Genomic DNA, 25,889 nt, shown 5'->3' on the forward strand with positions numbered 1-25,889 from the left:
GATAATTCCTCTGAAAATATATGAAATTGTAGGAACATAGATGAGAAAGCAAACTTACTAATTTTTCCTTGCAATTTTCTATAAATATATGCATGCAAATAAAAGTCTACACATGTATTCAATAAGATAATTAGCATTTTATTCAGTAGGTATTTCATACTGACACCCCCCCAAATCCATCCTGTGAAAGGATTGTGAAAATAACTGAGGTTTGAATGAGGCATTAGTGGTCTTGTGCATATATGAGCGTTAATTTTTAAAATACTTATGATTTGGTAAGAAGTCTTCATTGTTACTTTTATGAAGGAAGTGATAACTGATAGAATGTAGAAGGAGTTGCAGGAACAAAATCACTTTTATGGAAATTAATGTTCAACAAGAAGGACCATCTTCTCTCCCTCTCTGTAGGGGCACCATTATCTCATATTTGGAGATTATTTTTATCATCACCACTGAGTTGTTTATCAGGAAGTGCTCCTCAGCACTGAGTACTTTTACCACATATATTTCTGGCCATTGATTATTCTGTTCTGGTTGCTGTCTGGGGCTCTCAGACCCCTGGCTTGATTCCTTGCTACAGTTTTCTTGCTGTTTGCAACAAATGAAGAAAACCGCATATCCCTTTATTGAAAAGAAAACTACAATATGAGGCTTATATGTATGTCTGGTTTTACAGAAGGGATGGATCTAACTAGAATTTTAGTACATAGAAAGAAAAACAAAATTAGTTCCCAGTCTTGCTCCTTGGCTTCACTTTTGACCTTCCTCTGAACCTTTCAAGGAATCTCATTTTCTATTCTTCCAGTGCAAAATGGACTCCTGTTTCAGATAACCCACCCCCAAAATACAGTAATTGATCTTGACCTTGGACGACATTTTTTTTTTTGCCAGAGCAATCAAAAGACATGATGACCTGTATCAGCTCATTTCCCAAAGTGTGAGGTGTTTAGAATATCATAGTAGGCTTCTGGATATGACAAAAGATCACTGGACATGTAGCCAGAGAAAGAGACACAGATTGAATCCCAGCTCTACCACTTATTACTCATGACCTTGGGCAAATCACTTAGCATCTATAACCTGAACTCTCTCTGTGTTTACAAAGATGGTCATAATATGAGCTAAAATAGTTTTAGGATCATCAAATGATATAATAATAATGGGTGACAGTATGCTTCAAAGACTATAAAGCATTTAACAAGTTTTAGGTAATTTTCTACTACTAATTCCTAATGAAAAGTGAGCATAGGGAAATGAGAAAAGTAATATTCAGAATATTTATTTATTTTTAATAAATTTAACTGTATTAAAATATGCATTATTCCAAAATGGGTGATTCGTCACTTTTCTAATTAGGAATTTTCATATTGTTTGCATTTAAGTGTTCTTCTCTGTGATGCCAGAACTCATTATCCTGTTTGTTCTCACACATTGTCTGTTTGGATGGCCTGCATAGGACCTCGTGCCTGTGTTCGCTGATAGCCAAGCCACAATGAGATTCTGTCAGGCATTGAGCTTAGAGCACAAGCTGTTATTATTTGCTCCCCATAACCTGACTAAAACTGTCTGTCATCTAGGAGATAATGTTAGAAAAGCAGAACTCTGTCATGAAGTGGGTTATTCAGAGCAAAGAAATACCCAGATAAAACTAAGATTTTGTTTTTTTAGGGAAAGGAAAGGCATTGAGATATGTTGACATGATTCATTAGAAAAACATTATTTCCCTGATCTCACATGACAGACGTCCAAATGACCCCCATATCTCATAGACAGAGGGGCACTAATGTGGCATAGCACCACAGACAACTCATTTAGTAGCTCTGTGCTGGGAAAAAACATTCAATGCCCACACTTGTTCTCAGTGCCAGTCCTCCATAAAAGCACTGGGATGAGGAGGATAATGGAATGACTGATTTGACTTTAGATGATTTTGTCAGATTTCCATGTGTAACCTTTGTATTCCCCTTCCACTTCCAAACACACATACAGCTTGGCTTCCTATCTTAAATGAGGAGGAGGCCTTCCATCAAATTGTGAAAGATAGCTCTAGCACTTCCAACTCCAGTCTTGATTGTATCTGCACCCTAGAATCTGGTTTGATGTGAGACCAGATTATATCTCAGAATTAAGCTCCAGAATCTGTAGTTTTAACCATTATTCCCTATTTTCTCCATAACAAACAAACAAACAAACAAATAAATAAACCCTAAAAATTGCCAAAGCATAGCCACGTGAACAAAAGACATAACTAGGCATCCCCTCCAAGGTAAAGAACAAATGGCCACTACATAAGAAAAGATGCTTTGCCAGTGTAGTTGGTAATCAAGACAATGCAAATTAAAACACAAGCAGATATTATTTCATATCAAAATGTTGAGCAAAAGTATAAAAAGCATTACCAAGTGTTGCCAAGAATGCAGAAAAAGCAGTGAAAGATTTTACACACTTCTGGTGGGAGTATAAATTGGTATAACAGTCCTGAAAAAATAACTTGGCAGTAGTAATTAAAATTGAAGCTCCACATGAGCCTGTTCCCCAGTTATGTTCTTCTGTTGCATATTTTCTAGAGAACTTTTTTATGTGTTCAGGAGTCATGAAAACAAATAAATTTTTTATAAAAGCTCTAAGCTACAGCCAACCCAAATATCTGTCAATAGGAGGACGACTGAATGTGACGATTCCTGTAGCACAGAAGGAAAGACAAGTGTCAACCTTTCACAGGAGGATTCCCTCCATAAGCATGTTCTTGGTACCAGCCTAACTCCTTCCCTTTGCTTTTCACCTCCTTCCAGTCTTCTCAAAGCACCACTTTCTCTCCCCGTCTGGTGCATAGATAGACTCCATTAAAGAATGTGTCATATGTTCAAACAATGGAGATCATACATTAGTAAAATGCACTAACAAACAAAATATGAAGCATAACATTTAATTAGATAATAGGCAAAAGGCATGAAGAGAATAAATGGATGGCAAAAAACTCACAAAAGGGTTTTCAGAATCAGTGGCTATTAGGGAACTACCAGTTACATCCACAGTGAAATATCACTACACACCTTACCCGTATGGTTAAAGTGAAAATGAATAAGTTAGGTCAGCACCAAATGCTGAAAAGAGATGGAGAGGTACTGGGTCACTCATATGTAGCTGAGAAGAAGGTAAAGTGGAGTACCCATTCTGGAAAGCACTTTGGCAGTTTCTTAAAAAAGAACAAACAAATACTAAACATGCAGCTACCGCACAATCTAGTCTCAAAGTGGCAGGTGTTCATCCAGAGAAAAGAAGACTTATGTTCACACAAAAACATACACACAAATGTTTACACCAGTATTATTCATTATAACCCAAAGCTAGAAATAACCCGCATGCTCTTCAGGAGATGAATGGTGGAAGGAACCGTGGTACATCCTCACCATGGACTCTAGCTCAGCAATAGAAAGAAGCAAATTATTGATACAGGGGACACTCTGGGTGACTCCAGAGAATTAGGGTGAGTGAAAGATGATCCCAAAAGTTGATGAACTGTACAACTGCATTTTTATGAGGCTCTTGAAATGAAAAAAATTATAACAACGAATAACAGATTAGTGGTTGTTAAATGCTGAGGAGGGAGGGGTGGGGAGAAGTGGGAGTGGCTCTAAGAGGACAATGACAGAGAGGAGTGATCGCTCTGGTTACAGAGAGCTTCCTTATTGCAGTCAGTGTCCTGGGATGGTGTTCACTGTAGTTTCACAGGACGTTTGCACTGGGGGACTGGGTAAAGTGTACTACGTTATTATTTCTTAAAACTGTATGCGAATCCACAATTACCTCAAAACAGTCCTAATGGTAGTTTTGTTTTGTCTTCTACCAGCTAAACTTTCTCTGCAATTTACACAATCTAAGAGTATGGTATCAAGTTAGTTTTTTGATTAAGAAGTTGAATATTGGACTATCCTTTAGGCAACAGCAAAAGAAAGAAATTTTTTTATTTTGTTTTTTAAACTTTATTTTTATTGTTTACACTATTACAGATGTCCCTATTTTTCCCACTCTGCCTCCCTTCAGCTAGCCCTCAGCCATCACCACACTGTAGTCTGTGTCTGTGGGTTATGCACACACGTTCTCTGGCTAATCCCTCACCTTCTCTCATCCAGTCCCCTCTCACCCCCTCTCTGACAGCTGTCAGTCTGTTCCATGTACCCATGCCTCTGTTTCTATTATGTTTGTCAGTTTATTTTGTTCACTAGATTCCACGAACAAGTATAAGTAAGTTCATGTGGTATTTGTCCTTCACTGACTGGTTTATTTCACTTAGTATAATACTTTCCAGTTCCATCCATGCTGTCGCAGAAAGTAAGAGTCCCCTCCTTTTTACTGTTGCGTAGCACTCCATTGTGTAAATGTACCATGGTTTTTGATCCCTCGCGTACTGATGGGCACTTGTGCGGTTTCCAGACCTGGGTTATTGTAAATCAAATTATGCTGTAACAATTGCCTGTGATGATACATGGGCCAGTCCTGAGTGTATAAAATCCAAGCTTATAAGAAGATATTCTTAAACTCCATCATCTCACTCTTCTAAGGTAAGTAAAAATGTGAAGAGCTAATTTAAAATTTGATTTATATAGGTTTATGAATAGATATACCTAGTTTTAAGAACCAGCAGCAGCAACGTTATCCAAATGCTATCTAACACACGATAGACGATTGAGAAATGTGTTCAGCAATGGAACAATGAATGGTAACCAAGTCATGTTCATCTCTTCTTACTAAGCATTCTTTTAACTAAATATATTATTTCATTTCATCCTTATGATAACTCTATTATTATACTCTTATTATTAGACACTTAATCAGATGGGGTAACTAAGTTACAGAATAGTCATTAACTTGCTAAAGTTAGTAAGTGGTTGAGCTGGAGTAGAAATCCAGACAGTCCGACTCCAGGATTCAATCTCCTGACCAGCCCTCAGGCTGCCTCTGAAGTTTTAAGATTTAGAGATTTACAAATTACACACACAGCCTTCACTTAACCCGTAGCAGGAAAACCACCCAGGGGCATTAAGTACTTCCTTAGAATTCTTTAAGCATAACAGTTGTTTGGAGTTTGTTATGAGAAAATGAACTAAATTTATATATTTATACTTAGAGAGTTGTGTTAAAGAATTTTAAAGAAAGCAGGACCTCTGTGGAAAAACTAAATGCACACACATTTCTGATATCTTTATTTCACATTTCTCATTGCATGGTAAATTGCATAATACACAAGTGTATAAAAAAGTTTAGAAGAGAATCCATCTTTTAAAGAAGGAAAAATGAGTTTGGCCTCACATAAATTACTCTCCTAAATTGAATCAATTAAATCAACCAATAATCAATAAAATGGTGCTAGAAAAACCCTATCAACCAGCAAGGATGAGAAACAAAAACCCTCTGACATCTTTCAGGAGTCTTATGTGGGGCTCACACTTCTCTAAAGTAACTTGATTCCCCATCTTTTAAAAAGTGCTTCTGCGGAAAATACTGTCAACATGTAGACACATAAGGAGCTAAGAAATTAGCATTTTTCAGGACAACTGTGACTTTTAGGGTTGGACGTGAAACCCTGTGGGGCACACTCACAATGAAACGTACACAGTCTGCAAAGGATGAACTCACAGTGAAAAGGGGCCAAACCAGGGCAGGAAAGGAGCCGTCTGCCAACAGAGAGAGCAACAGTAAAGCCAGTGAATGATCATGTCATTCTACTTTGTATCTTTCTCCATGAAAACCCCCCCACACTTTCCAGGGAATTCTGTGATTTGCATATCACTATTTCCTCTCATAGTAGTGTTAGGTGAGGACAACGAATTGAGTGAAACATTTCATTTAAAAGAGAAGAAAAAAGTCATTCCTGAATGATGTATTTTAGAAGATAATTTTATTCTTACATATTGGACTCACTTGATACACCTGGATTGAAATCTTTGAAAAGAAGGTGACAGTAAACACCATACATGGATTATAAATCCTTTAAAAAGTATTATGAGACAGTTATTGACTCCATTTTACAATTGAGGAACCAAGCCTTAAAGATTTTTTTTAAAGATATTCTTTTTTTTTAAAGATTTTATTTATTTATTTTTAGAAGGGAGGGGAGGGAGAAAGAGTGAGAGAAACATCAGTGTGTGGTTGCTTCTGGCACACCCCCTACTAGGGACCTAGCCTGCAACCCAGGCATGTGCCCTGACTGGGAATTGAACCTGCGACCCTTTGTGCAGTCTGACACTCAGTCCACTGAGCCACATCAGCCAGGGCACCAAGCATCAAAGATTTTAAGTCTCTCTGACTTCATAGCCCTCAATAACAATAAACTACTACTAAATAATTTTGAAATTTTGGAGGTATTAATAATTATACACCAGCATTATGCAAAATCCCTTTAACTTTTTACCACTTTTCAACATTACTTCAAGTTTAGGACTGAGATATTGATAGATATATGCTCTCAGAGAAAGCAAAAGTACTCCAATAATAATACTCAGTTTACTATGCTTTCCCTGTGCTTCTTTGGCCAAGTTCCTGCTTTCTATTGAATTGATTTTGAGAGATTTTTCTTATTCATAATGTTTGATGTATTCTTTGAAAATTATATACTAAATTTCTATTGGACACAATTTAATGAGATTCTTCCTGTTAATCATGAAAAACTATTAAAATTTTTGAAAACACCAATTTATCTCCCTAACATTCTCTGCCCATCTACTGGATTATTATTCTCTTGTTTCACCCCACAACCAGTAAGATTTTTTTTTAAATAGTGTGTTTACCAATTTCTTTCCTTATCATTCATTGCTTCTCATTCCTTCCAAGTTCAATTTCCTTTTAAATGTAGTACATCATTTAGTAGTTTTTCCAGGAAAGGTCAGCTAGTTCTGGACCACACAGACTTTTTATATGATAACACACTGTGTTCAGTAATTAAAACTCTAGATAGATAAGATCTGTGCCTTTTCCAGAAGGTTGTTCTAGTGGTAGTACATAGAATGCAGTAGAGGGGGAGAAAGAGTAAGTTTGTTCAGGCATAATTTAATAAAGTAATAATTGGCAAAGCATTTTGTCACAAATAGGATGGAAACTATGTGATAAAATTTAAAAAACACATCATTAAGTAAGTGGTTTATGACTTGGGATTGAGAAAGAGAGGTATAAAAAACTATAAGTCTCTAATCTGAATGGTATAAAAATTGCAAGTAGGAAGTAGAGGAAAGTTGGGAAGAAGATTGTTCTAATTTTGGGTAAGAAGATGATGAATTAGTTTTAGGTTGTGTTTTATTGCTTATATAACACACAGCTTATAATTTGTGAAGCTATGGCCAGAAATATGTTGTAGTTAGAGATGAAAAAGTTTCATATTTATTCACAGAAAGTGTTAAAGTTGGGGAAAAGGATGTAATCATTGTTTCGGTGTGCAGGGAAATGTAAGGTCTTAATGATAGCTATTGATAATCAGTATTATAATCAGCATCATCTGAGTCACTTAGTCCCCCCCAAATTTTATAGGCTAGCAATTTTCTGGACAGTTGGGGGACATTTCTTGGAAACTTTGTAAATGGTTATTATTTATATATAAATATAAAAAGATCAGGAAGTATCTTGAATACATAATACACTGTAACTCTTTGCTGCCAGACAAACTGTCTCCTGTTGATCATAAGCAGCCTGCATTTGTGAACGTTTTATTTTCCAAATGATCACCTATAAATTAGCTGTTTGGAACTTACAACACATTCTCCTATAGAAACAATATTGTAAATCATGGTTTACTTCACAAACTAGTGTAGAAAACCCTATTGTAACTATAATCCAGCTCTATCTCTGAAATTAAAACATAGGTATAGAAAACAGATTTTTCTTTCTTTTAAACACCAAAATGTAATTAAGCACATGGGACAGACAAAATAATATTCAGTAGATACAATAATTTTTAAAAGTGTTCAGTTAGAGATACTTAAACAAATGGAAAACATGCCCTGAGTAAAAAGGGTCTTTGGATATACTTTTGAATGTTAGAAATTGATAGATATTAAATTTATTTAGGGAATGATGATGGAGGTGGAGAGATGTGGAGACTAAAGATAATCCTTGGGCAATCTCAAAATCCTTGAACATTTATTATGTTTTTCTGTTTATTTAATTTTATTTTACCACTTTTGTTTCTTCCTTGGTATTGGTATAATGCCCACAACACAGACTTGGTTGATTTTACTCATTTATCTGCATTATAATTGAAGCAAATGTTTTTATTTGAAAGCATCAAACTATTCTAACTACCTGCCTCCCTTAACTCTTCATGGTTAAAATTTCATTTTATTCTTCCTTGAATTCTTTTTCTCTATCCTACTTTGTTACAGTTTTCTTTTCTTTTTTTCTCCCTCAGTGGAAGATCCTTTCTGACTCATTAGTCTTTGCCTTTTTTTCTTTTATATATTTGTTCATTTCACTTTGTGTCTCTGGCTAAACCTCAGTCTAACCAGAAGCCATCTCAGCTCAGGGTCCCAGGTCTTCACACTAATGTCACTGCCCCATTAATTGGCAGGTTTTCCTCCCTAAGAAACTCAGATTCCTGGTACTTCCCAGTCCCATGTTTAAGTTCTGTTACCCAGGGATATAAACTGAAGCATAGGACTTCGAGACATTATGGAGGCTCCAGCGGCCTGCTGCAAGGCATTGGTCATGAAACTCTATGGACTTTATCAACAATTACATCATATCTTTAAAACCAAAGACATGGTATTGGAATGGGAAGAAGGCCTCCAAATCAGGTCCTGTGGGCATCAAAGGTGGCTCACCCAGTCCTCTGAGTCAAACAGCTAAATTTACAGGATGCCAACAGGAGATGGGCAGGGTATGCAGGCCTGAGGTAAGGATGAGAAGTGCCTCCATAGCCACCCAGATAGATAGACTGCCAACGAGCTAAGCATGCATACTAATAAGGCATTGATAAACCTCCAGATCCGTATAAGATCCATATTCATTTATTTAAATGAAGGTTGTTTATGTAAGCTTTTCAAAAAATAGCTAATGATCCTGGGATTCCCCCTTCTTAGTTATTAGACAAAATTAATAATTTTAATATATAATACCTCTGATTTTTGACTGTGTTGGTTAAGATGATTTATATTTTCATAAATAATGTATCATTACACTGTCTTCAGGCTAATTGAGTTAATTAGCATATTTGCACATGATAAATGGCAATCACAAGCCATTTCTATGTGTAGATGAGACAGGAAAGCAGGATTTTTAAAAAATAGGACATACACAAATTACCAGACAATTTTTATGATTGGGTATTTTTAAATTTATAAATGTACTCCTTTAAGAAATAGTTCCTAGAGAATAGATCATTTCTGCAGACTTGCACAAGATAATTAATATTTAAAAAGATCCTAAGATAGTTTCCATATTTAATTGGGATCGTATATGAATTCTAAACAGTAAAACAAACCAAAACAAACAAACCGAACCCTGGCTGCATAGTACTGCCAGCAGGAAAGGGTGTGCTCATGTTTGTTATAATCTCCGGGCAATAACCACTTGTTGTGAACTGATTAGGATTTTTTGTCTGTTTTGTTCACAAATTCCAAGCATCAAGAATTGGGCTTGATGGAAAGGTACTCAAATATTTATTTACTAAATTAAATGGGCTTTTAAAGGAAAAAAATATAAGGACAGGTTTGTGGTTTGTTTCTGCAAACTGTTTATGTTTGTAAAACATTAGCGCTGGTTGTGTGTCAACTAATTTGCCCAAGGGAACAAGACAGAGGTCACAATGTCCCATATAACTCAGCTTCAGAAGTCACAAACTGTCATTTCCACAGTCACCTATTGGATGTAGTGGCTGTGCTATGCAATGTGAGAAGGGACTACACAAAGATGTCTCAGGCCAGAACTCAGTAAGCACCAGCTGGTGGAGATTAGGGGCCGTTATGGGGGTTGCTCGCTACTGGGACATCCTGATAACTACAACCAGATTGTCTTAATTGATAGAAATTCTAACAGTTCTTGTTTGCTCATGTATATTCCATAGTTTGTCATTTCCAGCTGAAAATAATTCACACCTGTAATTCTTGTGCATTACTCTCAACACAATTTGGCTCCGATCAACTTGTGCACCCTTACCTCGTCGGTCTCCAGTTACTATCAGTGTGTGTTCCATATTGTAATTTCGCTTCTGTTCCCCCATGCTTGCTTCCTTGATGACACCCTTTCTCCTATGTTTTCAGTCTCACGCTGTCACTGCATCCTCAGATCAGCTGCAAATGTCTTTTAAAATCCTGTATCTGTCTCATTTCTTGCTTCCGGTACCATCTCTTTACTGGACTTCCCTTCAGTGAGAAACCTTGAAAAGTTGTTATTCTTGCTCTTACTTCTCCAATTTATGCTCACACTTCAACCAACTTGTACCCAACCCTGAAAACTCCACTGAATCTTTGCTTGTAAAGGAGACCAGTTTCTTCCCACCAAAGCCAGTTAGCACTTTTCTGTGCCCAAATTCTTTAGCTGCTCAGCAGTATTCAACACCCGTGGTCATCCCCATGTAGAGGTAATTTTTTATTCTTTTCTTGGTATATGGGGTACCATCCCTTCATGGTTTTCTTCTAACTTCTACACCTTTTCTTCTCATATCCTTTTCCAATTCTGCTGTCTCTGTTCTACTTGTAAAAGGCTCCATTCCCTCAGGACAGATCCTTGCCTCCTTATATTTCTCTTTGCATCTCCGTATGGTATCTTTTACTTTAATATAGCTTTAAATGTCCACTGTTTTATTCCTTGTCTCACATAAAATGGTCTAATGAATTGGATTTCTAATAAGTTTAGCATGCAAATTAATCTTTGATTTTGGTGCATGCTCTACATTCCCTTATTTTTATAATATGCTCATGCGTGTGACTTCTCTTTGTCAGAGTGGCTGTAAATACTTAGAGTGTGGGTCATTGTTATGCCACACAACAGTGAGAGGGAATTATTTGATGCTTAGTACTCATTGAGTTCAATTAAGGCAGGACAAATACACACCGCAAGATAAATGCAGTCTCAACTCTAATCAATGGAACAAATTTATTTCTAAGTTGTTAATTAACCTTGTAATAATTTACACAAGTAGAACTGTCTAAAACTTTATCTTAAAAAAGCATATGCAACATTTTTAAAGGGATAGAGTATAGTTTAATGAATAAGTTTAAATAAATGAAATATGGTTTTCCTACACTGTCATCATTCATGTTTGTGTGTGTCCTGTGTGGTTGCTGAGTTATATTTTCACTCATTTCTCCCCCACAGTGTCAACTGTAGAGATCATAATTCAGATTGTACATATGACTGTGTATAGATATATATATCTTAGATGTATACATATATCCAATATGTATTACATTACATATCACATCATATTAATATGTGATGTAGTGGAAATATCATTTTCCAATCTTTCAACAGATTTTTGCTGAGTACGCTGGGTGACCTGACCCTAGGTCTGCAACAGCAAACACACACAACAGACCCTTGCCCTCCGGATTAATTTCTCTTCAGTCAGATTCACCTAAGAAAGGTCTTGACAACTTTCTTTATGTTCATGGACTCGTATGAGTGTTATCATCACAACAAATGCAGAGTTTTAGGGTAAATGTAGGTCTCCATAAATAACTGTCCTGATTATAATTATATCTGTGCATAGGAGATAAGTACATATAGCTACGTAGCTAGCTAGATAATATCAACAGAGAAATAACATACACACCGATCCCCTCCACACACACCTACTTTCAAACACAAATGTTGTGGTTTAGAAGATTTTATACTAAAAATATTAAAATTATATTTTTCAACCTAATTTAGCTAATCTTTAGGTATGACTTTGAGAATTGAATTATACATTTTTCTCTTAATTGGTGAGCAAGGAGACATTTCCTCTATGTGACTCTGAAAAGAAGTTATTGATTGGGTTTAATGTATTGAATATAACATCTTTATTTTGCAGTAATTTCAGTAATTAGAAATATATCTAAGTGTTATTTTCACTGCCCTACATTAAATGGAAAGATAAAAGTTATAATACCTGTTGTTATCTTGTTGCCATAGATGTTTCTGTTGCTTGTGTATATATTATATGTGTGTGTTTTCAAACAGGAAATTTTTACACATTTTGTTCCACAAACTCTGTTGATAAGAATCAGTATTTGAACCTTGGCTTTCTGATACATTCTGGTTCTAAGCACTGACATTATAATACTGACTTTGGAGATGTGTCAAGAAACTCACTAACTTAAATAGAGGATAACAAATAATCCCAGTTCAACTGAGGTCATTGTAGGACAAGGCAAGCAGTCTTAAAAGAGGACATTTTTATTTGTTGGTTAGAGACTACGGGAAATGAGCACAAGGCATCACAGATATTGAAGTTCTATAATTACTGTGTCCCTGGTCAATTACTCTGGAGTTAGCAAATCTTCAAAAGCTTTACACACCAAAGAGTGTAAGCAAGAAACGCATTGTATTGTTGCAAGTTTGACAAATACAGCAATGATGAATTGATGTTCTGGTTAAAATATCCTGCATATACCAAATTACTATCATTAAAATGTCATTTATTATTTTTTTCACTATTAACTGTCAGTTTGTAGTGGTCCATAAAGAATATTTGATAATTCATCATACCCCTCTCTAGTCTTCAAAGGCAGACTGTTATTGCATTTTTTTATTAGCAGTGAATTAAAACCCTTAACTTGAAAGATACATTAAATTTTGGCTTATGTACAGGAATTTCAAAGACCAGAGCCAAAGTTCTATGTTTGTGCCAGCAAGATGGATTTTAGGAGCACATAATGGTAGCAAACTGCCTTTGATGATGTAACAAAAAAATAATTAAAGCACAACCAAGAACAGTGAATAATTCCAGCAATAAAAAGAATTGTCTGGAAGACTGATAAAGATTCTGGCGCACAAAAATAGCATTTCTTTCTGGAAAAAAATTTGAAAAGGAAATATCTATTTCTTTAAGCTCTAGAAGAAATCTGACCACTTGTATTTGGGCTCTGTCCCATTTATATTATTTCCTGACTTCATGTTGGTGGTAATAATACTTAGTAAAATTGAGCCCTGAGATGAAATGCCACTACACAATAATTTTGCAATTTTATGATCAAGAGTATCCTTATACAGAACACAGTAATCAATGTATGAGAAATAAATTTCAAAGAAGACAATAATAAATGTTTTAGCAAGATAAGTATATTTTAGATGTCATTAATGCTATGTACAGAAAACAAGTATAGCAATGCATGGACTAAAACTAAGACCAGAAGATTTTCAATTTTTTGGAAAAGCCGTGACAGTAAAAACCTGAAGGCTTATGAGGCAGCATGCTAGAGAGAACTGGAGAATGACAAAGATAACTGTGACCCTATAATATTTGTGCGTAGAGTGAAATTGCTTTCTGGCTCCAGAGATACAGAGTTAGAGTGAGATTTAACAAGTGAGGATCGCGGTTTTATACCTGATGATGGTATGTAGAGTTCTCTGGGTCTGCGGTTTATTGGAACAGTGTAAAATAATTACTGCGTCATATGACCCTCTCAGCCGGGTTTCACTTTCTGCCTAGAATTCTTTCTTGAAGTTTATTTGTCCTAGTTTTCATTTTTCCTTCAATGTGGAAAGTTATAAAGCTTCACTAACTGGGCTAGAAAATTCTTGGAGAAATACAAAGTATGCAATCATGATAGCATTTTCATTCTTCATTCCTACGCTTCAAGTATGCCCCCAGGAGAAGTAGTCTGAGTCTGAACACTCTCCGTGTCTCACTGCAGAGCTCTCCCCTCACCAGTCAGGCTCTGCTCCCACGTGCGGTGATTGTAACTGACCTACTCCTAAACTGTGAAGCTCCCAGCGAGCTTCCTGTGCCTTTGCTCTGCTCACTCTGTCCGCAGGACTGCCTGGGTTACACTCAGGAAGTCGCCCCTTAAAATGAAAAGACTGAGTTTCAACAACAGGAAAGCAAGTGCTTATTCTGAATGGAGAAGTTTTGCAAAGCCTAGTAATTGCTCTATGATGTTTAGCCAAATCTAGCCTCAAACATCTTATAAGGTTGTCATTGTTTATGTTATTCCAACAAAACACAGATCGAGATGCTGTGCGCTCTCATCATTTCATAGTGAAATGCAATCCAGTTAATAAGTTTTACTCTAAATCTGTTTTGGGGGGACAGAAGTCTACTATTACTTCATTAACAGATATCCTAATAATCACTTCTACTGTATTTAAGGTAATTTATTTAATTCAAATAACCATAACTTATAGATAACAGGCTTTAAAGTTAATATATGAAAATGACTAAAACAAATAAACACCCTACAATCGAGTACTCCATGCAAATGATGATGCTTAATTTAAACTAAATGCATTTAGCCATGAGTCACCCTTTCTGCAAGAAGTAGAGTACAGGCGTCCCTTGAGTGTCTAGGGAAGAATCTCGGAGTATTGAGGGATCCCAATACTTGGAGTATTGAGGGATCACCATGTGTATAAAGAGATGAGACAACCAGCCCTGCTGCCAGTAATGAACAGAGGAGAAATTAAGGGATTGAGGCCCTGGGAGGAAGGTTGTGTGTTCCTTCCCAACATGATTTGATGTCCAGAGCCTGACTATTAACAAAGCTGAAAAGTGACTGTGTAATTGGCAGCTTCATACCACCCTGAAGCACATCCATCTGCCGTTCTTGCAGGCGGGATACAGCAGGGTGTCTGAGTTCATTCAGCATAAGGATGGCTATTCTAACAATGAACACAATTTGATATAGGAACAGGCTGACAAGTTAACAAGAATGAAATGAGAAAATTATATCATATAGATCGTTTATGTTGGGCATTAATCTAACAGATGCCATATAAAAATATGAATGACATCCATCTTAGAAGAGACTGATCTAACATGAGCAGCTAAAATAAAAGAGACAAAAGAAAAATAATTTGTTTGGAACATAAATTTAATTAAGTGAATTGAAGCAAGAGTTTGGAAATCTAGCTCACATTTCTGAAATTATACCAATTGTTTCTTAATGGAATCTTAACTAATTTCAACTGAAACAAAACTAAACAGAGAGAGAGAGGTTACTGACTGCCCTACACAGAAACATACATTATCATGAGATTTTCCTTATACTGGACATTTCAAAAATCAGAGCTAAAGTCATTTCAGTGCTACAATTAAATTATTAAAATGTGTTCAATGCTCTGGTGAAATAATTCACTGTTACCTGCCTTTGCATTCAGAAACTCCTACAATTGTGTTTGATGTTAAGTGTTGATGTTTGCTTTTAAAATCTCATTATTTCTGCCCTGGTCGGTGTGGCTGAGTGGATTCAGCACCAACCTGCAAGCAATAACACTGCGAGTGTAACTCCCAGTTGGGGCCCCCGCCTGGGTTGCCGGCCAGGTCCCCATATGGGGACGTGTGGGAGGCAATGGATGGATGTTCCTCTCTCCCAGCAATGTTTCTCTACCTCTCTTCCCCCCTTCCCCACGCTCTAAAAAGAAACAAGTAAAATCTTAAGAAAAAATAGACTGTGGATTCAAATTCTGAAAAAAAAAATCTCATTAGTTCTTGTTCTTTAAGTCTTGAAATGGCCTTTGTCCAAAAGTGATAAAATTCTGAGCTGAGTTTGCCTGGCAACAGGTACCACCAACCAGATTAGCATCAGGTACCAGAGAAGTCTCAGCTGTCACTGACAAAAGAGTGGCTCTTTAAACTGAATGTCAAGGGGTTCAAAGAAATATAATACAAAGAATATTGCAACAAAGGAGAAAAGGATAGGATTGGTAAAGGGTGACCACTTTCAAAAAGCATCTTAATGGTGGCTATGAATTATTTCCACATTAGTCTTTTTAAATATCGTAATTGTATATTTAATCACATCATGAAAAAAATGATTGGAATGGTTTCCTCCCTGTCTTTTTATCTGTGGTTTTCCAAGACAGTGGTGACCTGCCCTTAAACAGCTATTGAATGACAATGTGAAGTCAACACCAGCCCTTTTTATTAAAAAGTCTTTGAAAATCAGTCTTTTTCTTATTCTTAGCCCTAATAATAAACTCTTGGCTGTTTATTTGGGTTTCACCTCAGTTTGGTCTTTACATGTCAGTCGTTAGTCTTGATTTCTCCCTTTCCGCTTCCTTTATCATTCGTGGCCAGCTGTGTGAAAAAAGAGAATGGCTTTTTTTATTTTTTTAGGATTTTACTTATTCAATTTTAGACAGAGGGGAGGAGAAGAGGGAAGAGAGGGAGAGAAATATCAGTGTGTGGTTGCCTCTCATGCACCCCGTACTGGGGACCTGGCCCACAACCCAGGCACATGCCCTGACTGGGAATCAAACTAGTGACCCATTGGTTTGCAGCCCACCCTCAATCCACTGAGCCATACTAGTCAGGGCCAAAAGGGAATGGCTTTTAGTGACTCCCAAGAAATAGATTGACTAGGTTATGGTAGATGTAGATATGTGTACATATATATACATAGTATGGTATGAGATATATACATAAATGTGTGTAGATGTACACAGCATGATGTGTATATACGTACATACAGATGTATACATAAACATCCACACATATTTTTTTTTTCCACTGGAGTCTGGCAAGTGTGGAATTGGAAAGGACAAATGGGTTTCATGGACAGGTGCAGACCTCTGTGGTCCGGGGAACTGTGGAGTAGGGTGGATGCAGAGTAACCATTTGTCCTTAGAGTCTCCTTTGAGGCGCAAGCCACCAGCACATTTGTTCATCTCTGCCTCACCACCCCCGAATCCCAGGGCATTAATCTAATCTTTGAGAATGAAAACTGACGTTTTTTCCTAATTTTTATTTTTCTTCATCCCTCTCTGAAAGCATCTCACTGAGAAAAAAAATAGAACATGGCCTGGTACTGCTTAAACAGTTGTGATTCATAGTATAGAAATATACTTTTAATTTGCTAGAGATTTTATTAACCAATATTTGGTATGAATATATACTGGTAAAATGTTACTATTTTCTATATCAGATACCATGTTAGAAGCTTTAAACAGTTGATTTCCAGTCTTCATAAAAGACTGCAAGGTAAGTGCAACAGTTTTCATTCCCCAGATATGGAAAATGAGGTTTGTAGTGGTTAAAAAACATGCCCAATTAGTAGAGACGTGAGTTATTTCCATTAGGCTCCACTGAGCTCAAATTAAAGTAATTATAGATGAGTCAAGTTTGAAAATAGTGAGAGATTTTAGCTCATTAATCACTTACCATATAGTTGAAGGAATGGGAAATACTCGCAAACAGCAGCTGCCTTCCTGTCTAAGTGTCATGGAAAACATCACTAATTGGTCACAACATTTAGTCCTGCTCAGCCTCACATGCTTGTGGAATTTTCAGTCTCCAATAAATGAGAGGAACTCTGGCATCTCAAATCTCAGGCTAGAACTTTACATCTTTTTTATTCTTTCTAATATATTCTAAACTTCTCTAACTATTTCTTCTTTTCAGTTATACTCACCTACAGTGAGTATAACATACACAGACATACATATGTATTTGCAGCTTCTTTTGAATGTGTATGTATTAGCAGTTTCTAATGAACGAGATTATGAGGAATGTCGATGGCTGACTTCTAGGCCAGTGTATTGGATTTGCCTAATTTTTACCAGATAAGTTTGCTCTTAAATATGGTCTTATCACTTAGTTTCCTTATGTTATACTTCAGTATTTCCATTTTTAATCCTTGGAACAAGAACATGAATGGATAAATAAATGCAGTAATTACTCCTTTCACATACTATTCTTGTGCTTAGTAAACTTACTGTTTGCTGCTAAGTAGCTGACTACTCATGGCATTTGGGTCTCGGTGCTGTTGCCGGAGGCTTTCAGGGACACACATGGCTCTTTTATGATATTAAACCTTAGCAAGCATGGATCTCAAAATTTTATATACATAATAAATTGAAAGACTAAACCAAATCAAACATCCATCTTTTAGTTCTTACCATGGTTAAAATGCTCAGATAATAAATTATAGAGGGAGTGTCACTCTAAACACTAGAAAAACTGGTGTTTTTCTTTAATATTTCTGAAGAAAAATACTATGTGTGGCTTAGCAAGAACTCAATCCCTGCTTTGCAGACGTCCACCTGTAAGTGTAGCTCTCCCGTTCCAGGTCCTGGGCTGTGGCAAGGGCATGAGATTCAGACAAGTCTGGTCCAGCCTCTGCTCCGCTACATTTCTTGCTGTGTGCTCTCAGCTTTGAGTTTCCTCACTACTGACTGAGCTTCAATCTTTTTTATCTATAAAATGGATTAATAATAGGTAATTTCAGGTTTCTTATTAGCATTAAACAGACTGTAGCTAAGATCCCAGAATAATGACAAGTATTACTATGTACATATTCTTATAACATGTATAGTATACATCATGAAAGCTGAAAATAAGGTCCTTTATAATTTATCGTGCATCTTCTACATAGGACATACTTACTATACAGGGCATCTTTGATGGAGGAACTCAGAGAAGTAAGACATGGAGTTTTCCAAGAAGAAATGCATGCCAATAAGATACATACACATACTACATGCAGGGGTGGGCAAGAGGAGGTTTACTCTGCCGTTATGACGTTCTTCTGAGCCAGTGAAGCTGCTCTAACAATCATATCCTGCTTGTCATTTCCGTACAAACAGCTGTGAACCTACTTTTGCCTACCCCTGTATAATATGTACACATATACAAGCTGATCAAATATCTAATCACATGAAATAATTTTCTGAACCAGAAGCACAAGGTGCTCTGGATACTCAACCTCTTTTTCATCCGCTGTCCAGAATCCCTGACCAGTGTCCACTGTTCTAGGTCAATGTCCCCACCTTGTGGAGACAATGAAGAACGGTTTGACCCACTATTACTTTCCCTCACTACTTTCATGTCTTCTTGGGGTGGGGAGAGAGGCTTTAGAAGGTGAAGTGCTGGTGAGTAGGAAGTGAGGGGATGGTCTCTAAAAGTTTTACCTAGCTTTTACTACTTGTTCTATAATTGGTTGCTTTCATCAAAAGTATTCTTTCTATATGAAGAACAAGTCTATGCTTATTTACTTTCTCTTTACCCTCTTTTCAAACTTCCGCCTGGGCAACTGCTGGAAAAAAAAAAACCCAAAACAAAACATTTCTGTATGTGAAATTGCTCTAATTCTAAATTATTTAACTCTGAAGTTATAATCTCTGAACACTTCCATTTGTCACTTTATTTCTCAAGTTACTAAGCATGATTTTCTATCTCATGGTGACCCCAAGTCTTCCCTCTTCTCCTACTCTGCCTCTCTTCTCCCTTGTGATCACCACCGTCATTCCCACCATAAGAACTGTTGAATGCTTCCCGTGTGCCAGGTGAGCTTCCAAATCCTATATAAACACTATCTTTTTTCATACAACCCTGTGTGTCAGGTGCTGCAGGTACACACACCGCGCTATCTGTAAGTTAAAAATCTAAAAAGCTCTGGAGATTAAAAAAAAACTTTAAGCATCAAAACCTGGCCCAAACTAACATGAGCTTTTTGTAGTCTGTATTTATTACCTTAAACAGAAGTAGTCATATATTTTACTGTAGAAGTATCTATATTATTATGTAATTGATAATACAAATTCACTGGGTATACACATAAAATATGGTATGCATACTCTAATATCTTTCTAAAATTTGAAAAATTCTGAACTAAAAAACACATTTGATTTTAAAGGTTGAAGTAAAGTACTATGAACGAATATTGCTGTCATCTCTATTTTTACAGCTGAGAAATAAAAGGCCAAATAAATTGTGACTTACAATATTAAGTAAAGTAATTAAGATTCAAACAGAATCACTCTGTATCCAGAACCTGAGCCCCAAGCATAATAGCTTCTTCTGATAATTGCTGTAGCCCTAAGTTTTCTCAACTCTGACCTATATATCTTACCTCCATATTTTCAACAATCTTTGCATGATTTCTAGTTCTTGATTTTGGCCTACTGAGAAAGCCATGTACTTTATATTGATCACGTCCATTATGAGATTCTGATGTACAATTTCAACTAGATTGTTCCTGAAGCCCCTGGAGCCTCCCATTCATTCTCATAGGGGGAGGTAGAAGAGGTTATGGGGGGATAAATAGTGATGGAAGCAGACTTCCCCTGGGGTGGCAAGCACACAATACAATGTACAGATGATGTATTATAGAATTGTATACTTGAAACCTATATAATTGTATTAACCAATGTCACCCCAATAAATTCAATTAAAAATAATAAAAGCAATATTTACTCCCAGTAACCTTAGCCCTTGCTCCCAGATTTTACACCTTCTTGGTGGCCCCTACCGGATCCCAACTAACTGTACATTGTGTCCATTTGTTCCCTTCATAAATCTGAGATTAAGTCTTGTGAATTCATTCTGCCCAGTGTCTTCAGGTCTTTCCACTGAAGATCTGATCTTTCCAAAGCAGATCTGATCAAGATACTCCCTAGCCTAACAATTGTTAGTGGCTTCTATTTGGCTATAGGAATGAGCTTAAAACCTCAAAAGGGAATGAAGGACATAATAAGTTGATAACAAAAGAGGTAAGTCTAGCCATCAATTCACATATGATAGAAAGTAGGATAAACAATGGTTTATTAATTAAACATTAGAACCTCAACATGTTAACATGAATTTACTTACTTCATAGTTCCTTACTCTTATACAGAGTTTCAAGCCTAAGATATCCTTCTACTTTCAGACGATATGTTATAATAACAGAAAACAACTTAAAATGAAGATTGTTTTACATAAACTCAAAGGAGGCATGGTTAACTGCTCACTTTGCATAAAGTGAACTTGGTCTGTATGTCTAGTCTTGACTCCTCACTCCTTAACTCACCTTTGATATTCTAACCACATCAGAGTACTCAAGGCTTCCAAAATATTAAAACACTCTCGTGACCACAGAGCCTTTCATCATGTGGGGGGTTTTGTTGGGTTGGTTGGTTTTTGCTTGGAATGTCCTAATTTACTTGATGTACTTGGTGATATCCTGTTCAGTTTTTAAAGCCTTATTCAAATGCTACACCCTTTATTGCACCTTCCTAATTTCACAAAGGCCCTTCATTTCATACCTGCCTCACCCCAAAGTACTACACCTTTTTTCTATAATATAATGGATTTGCTCACACTCAAGTTTAATAGTTACATGGTATTTATTTGTGAGCTCCATAAACCATGACTTCTTATTTTCTTTTTGACAATCAGCTTATTTGGTAGATACAAAAGACACCTAATATTAACTAATCTAAATTAAAATACAACATTCATGTGAATCACATCTATTCAGATTTCATCACTAGTCCTCCCCTGCATTAGGGAATATTGAAATGTAGTGAGCAGTTAACCATGCCTCCTTTGAGTTTATGTAAAACAATCTTCATTTTAAGTTGTTTTCTGTTATTATAACATATCGTCTGAAAGTAGAAGGATATCTTAGGCTTGAAACTCTGTATAAGAGTAAGGAACTATGAAGTAAGTAAATTCATGTTAACATGTTGAGGTTCTAATGTTTAATTAATAAACCATTGTTTATCCTACTTTCTATCATATGTGAATTGATGGCTAGACTTACCTCTTTTGTTACCAACTTATTTGTCCTACTAGTATTGTCTTTTCATATTTATGGTCATATATTAGGTCTGCAATCCTTTTTTCTATGTATCTATTTATTTCCTTAATATATTGGAATATAAAAGTTTAGATATTATTTAGTTGTCTGTTAAATACCAAACATTATTTCTGTTTTGATGAATCCAATCATTTTTTGAGCAAGAAAATCCTCCCATTGATTATACATAAATAATATACAAAGTCTGTCCAGAAACAGTCCAGCCATTATTAATATAATGAGATTGGTTTGTGTGACATTGGTGTAATCATGTAACATGGCAGCAAGGAGAGTGGACTGGAATGTGCATGCGTGAGTAGTGATGACTTCAGTGTACTAGTCAGTGGGGCCGGTAGATGCCATTGAGTGTGCATGTGTACTGTGTGGTCCTTGTATTCAAAATAACTGAGCGAGTAGAGCAATGAATCTGCATCAGATTTTATGGTAAGCTTGAACATTCCTCTGTGGAAACTACTCAGATGATTCAGAAGGCCACAGCTATGGATAACCGGTGATTGGCAGCTTTATCACGATAACACACCCACTCCTGGATCACGTCTCATACAGAGTTTTTTTGTAAAACATCAAAACACCCAGGTGACTCAGCCCCTCTATAGCCAAAATTTGGTGCCCTGAAACTTCTGGCTTTTCCCAAAACTGAAATTACCTTTGAAAGGGAAGAAATTTCAGAAAGTCGATGAGATTCAGGAAAATATGATGGGGTAGCTGATGGCGACTAGGAGAACTGTGTGAGGTCCCAAGGTGTCTGCTTTGAAGGGGACTGCAACATTATTGTCCTGTGTACAATGTTTCCTGTATCTTCTTCAATAAATATCTCTCTTTTTCATAGTACATGGCTGGGTACTTTCTGGACCCACCTCGTATACTTCTTTGACTTGCGGCACCTTTATACATTTTATTTTGTGTCTACCATAGATAGAATCAGTTTTCAGAGGACTTTGTATTGAACATAATATATGTAATACTCTATTGAAACCTTTTTATTTATGTTTTATAAACAATGTACACCAGTGTCCCTTTTGAAAGAGAAAAATTTGTACAAGGATCTTAGCTTAAACATGATGTTCATTGGTGCTCATTTGGTTTTTGACTCACATATATTGGTTTTATTTTCTCCTTCATTATTCCCCACTCCTAGAGGAAAATAGTGAGCTGAATTATGTCTAATAATTTGGCCATAAAATGCTGTTCTTCCTGTTGCATCGAACAGTTATCAACCCTCATGAACAGCAATGTGCCAAGGGACAGATACAATCATTCATGGCTGACATTTTGCTCCAGACCTTCCTGCCTACTCTTATTATTCTTCCTGTCAGATGCTTCCTAAGGACTTCTCGTTTTTATTTTTTTCCAACATTGTTCTTCTATGTTCAATCATATGAATGTCTTTCTCCTTCAGGAACCAAATGTAGTGTGAAAGACAGTAGAGACCAGCCATCACCACTAAGTAGGAAATCACCCTGAATATCATAGATAGAGAATTTTAATTGGGTTAGTGAGCCTTTTCTATAGAGGATAGTAAAGACCTTGCAAGAATCATTCTGGGTGTAACTGTCACTGGCTCCACAGCGTATTCCTGATTAGAGCTACTTCTTAGTTTTTTGTATTGCCTAAGATTTAGAACAATTACACTATGTCTCAGAAAGTTATCTATGAGTGTAGTAACTCAGTATTTACAGAACATACGTTTTAGTGAGTTTTTAAATGTTTATAACAAGTTATGCAATTTAAACTCATTAAATTAGTTTTTACCTATATTGAAGGAAGAACTGGAAATCTTGTCAAAAGTTTTATAGGGAAATTTTGAGCCAGTTTTCAGCCAATTCTAACAATTCCATGCAACTTCTTAATTCACCAAGATGAAATTCAATATGCATTCATTGAGTAAACTAATGCTTTTTTTGTGCCTACTCTACACCAAGCTCTCTTTCAGACATGTGACATTCAGGGCTGAGTAAGATAGGGAAAGCTCTTGTCCTCGTGGACCTTAAATTGTGGTGGGAAGACAAACAATGAAGAATTATTGAAATAATTAAAGCACAAGATGAAAATAGAAAATGAGAAGTGAAAAGTACTGTAAACATTAAAGTATGATGATAGGATATGTATGAGAATGGACCCCACCCTGGAGGTCCTGGGCTCTCTTCTCCAAGGTGATTGTCAAAGAGAAAAAATAATCACTAAATATTGTAATCCTGTAATTCCAGTAATTACATTTGTGATATGGTCTTGTCTTTCTTCCCCAAACACCCTCTATCCCAAGTTTCTACAATAGTTTGAAAAGGAAATTAAAATATTTGGGATGCTTTATAATAAGTATATTTTCAGATTACAACCATTATGCAATGTATACATTTAGTATCAGTTAAGTAATGCACTTTTATTTTCAGTTCATATAAATATGTATATGCAGATGTACACATTTCATTCACACTGTGCTAAGTACTATTCAGATTTTACCCAGCATTATGTCCTGTTTAATCTTTTGGGAGAGACAAGTATTTGTCAAGTCATCTCACTAGTGAAGACTATCTAATTGCAAGTGTGATAAGTGCTATGAAGGAGAAGGACATAGTGCTCTCAGAGTCTGTATGAGGCAGTGATGGTTCCACTGAAATATGAGTGGGGATTAACTAGGTTAAAAGGGGGAAATAAAAGAAGCGTTTCTTATCAATGTGCTGAGGTGGGAAGGAGCTTGAACCATCAGATGGCTGAAAAAGAGTATGTGCAGATGGAGCAGGAGAAATGAAGAGCTGCCTAGTAGGAAATGAGCTTGGGCAGCGGGCCTCTGCGTCCCTTTACCATGAGGTTGTGTGGTCTGCTAATTGAGAAGTAACTGCCTTCTGTCATAATATGGAATTGATTTTATAAGATCCCTTGCTAGAACCAATTACTGTGTAATAATGTCAGTGATACCACTTATTGAACGTACACAAGTGCTTATCCAGACATGGTTTACTCCACCAATACAGCAGACGTGTCCATGCAACAGTTATCCTGGAAGATCACGACCTACCGACCCATGCTTTCGTGGTTAAACAACACTTAGAGACACATGTTAAAGATGATAGAATGGTCACAGGTCAGATATGCTGTGGCGCTCATTTTCGGATCCGACAGCTTCCAATCATTGACTCTAGGACATTGCAGTAGGAAAGTTCCTTAACTCTGCTGGTTAAGTCATATTTGAAGACCTAAAGACAGCCATCAGATATCGCTTCACCAAACATGGGAGAAAATGTGATATGGCAAACCCTGCGTGTGTGCACATAGACAGACAGGCAGACAGACAGATAGGTAAGCTGACTGTGTGTGAATGAAAGAGAAACTAAACTTTCTACTAGAATGAAAATGAGTTTATGATTCTGTTGGACACTCTGGAGAAAAGACTGATCTAATAAAAATGAATGTGATTATAAGAAATTAATTATACAACTTCGGTTTCATGCATCTCTAATTTTCACATTAAACTGTCTACTTTACCTAAGAGGCCCTTATTGGTTGCCTAGGTTTTTAAAGAAAAATTGCTAAGAAATAAATATTTTGGATTTAAAGAAACATTATCCTAGCAAAAAAATGTGAAGATATTCTGTTTACAATGATTTGATGAAATATCCATCTAAAACATAACCCATCTACCCAAGAATATATTGATCTAACCCTCAAAATTATTCTCTCAGGGAAGAAAACTTTCTGCAAAAGCAAGAACCACTGACTGAGAGATCTTACTCCAAGTACGTTAGCTATGTGCAAGATATTTCTGGGGAAGAGATTTTTATAAAAATTAAAAGTAGCTGACATTTAATTCCTTTTGAAAATTCAAAATAGCAATAACATATAAACTATAAATATTTTAATATACTTGCAGTTTTTAAAAATGTCTAGTTTTTTAAGTACTTAATACTTTAGATGATTTAAAGAATTATATAAATTGATCTACTAGATTCAGGTATTCTAAATCCTAGCCACTCTACATTTGTTAAAAAAATTTAAAAATATTTTATTACAACCACGGAAGCTTTTAATAGAAGTTAAATTCTGCATGTGGCTTCAAATATTCAATGTTTTAGTCTTGTTTGGAGGGAAAAGACAAAATTAGGCTACTATGACAGTGACATTAGGGTCGAACATCTTAAATTATTTTTGTTGTTTTAGTTCAAAAATTGTATCTGTATGGTT

General features: G+C 36.2%; 1 protein-coding gene across 1 annotated transcript in view; it reads left to right on the forward strand.

Moving 5' to 3' along the window:
- Positions 1-25,889, forward strand: part of MALRD1 (MAM and LDL receptor class A domain containing 1) — a 543,248-nt gene that overhangs the window by 278,061 nt on the left and 239,298 nt on the right. Inside the window, 1 exon segment of the mRNA XM_071221350.1 lies at positions 7,997-8,026. Within this exon segment, the coding sequence (XP_071077451.1) occupies positions 7,997-8,026 (30 nt within the window).

The sequence above is a fragment of the Desmodus rotundus genome, chromosome 4 (genome assembly GCF_022682495.2).
Source record: "Desmodus rotundus isolate HL8 chromosome 4, HLdesRot8A.1, whole genome shotgun sequence".
Taxonomy (NCBI): domain Eukaryota; kingdom Metazoa; phylum Chordata; class Mammalia; order Chiroptera; family Phyllostomidae; genus Desmodus; species Desmodus rotundus.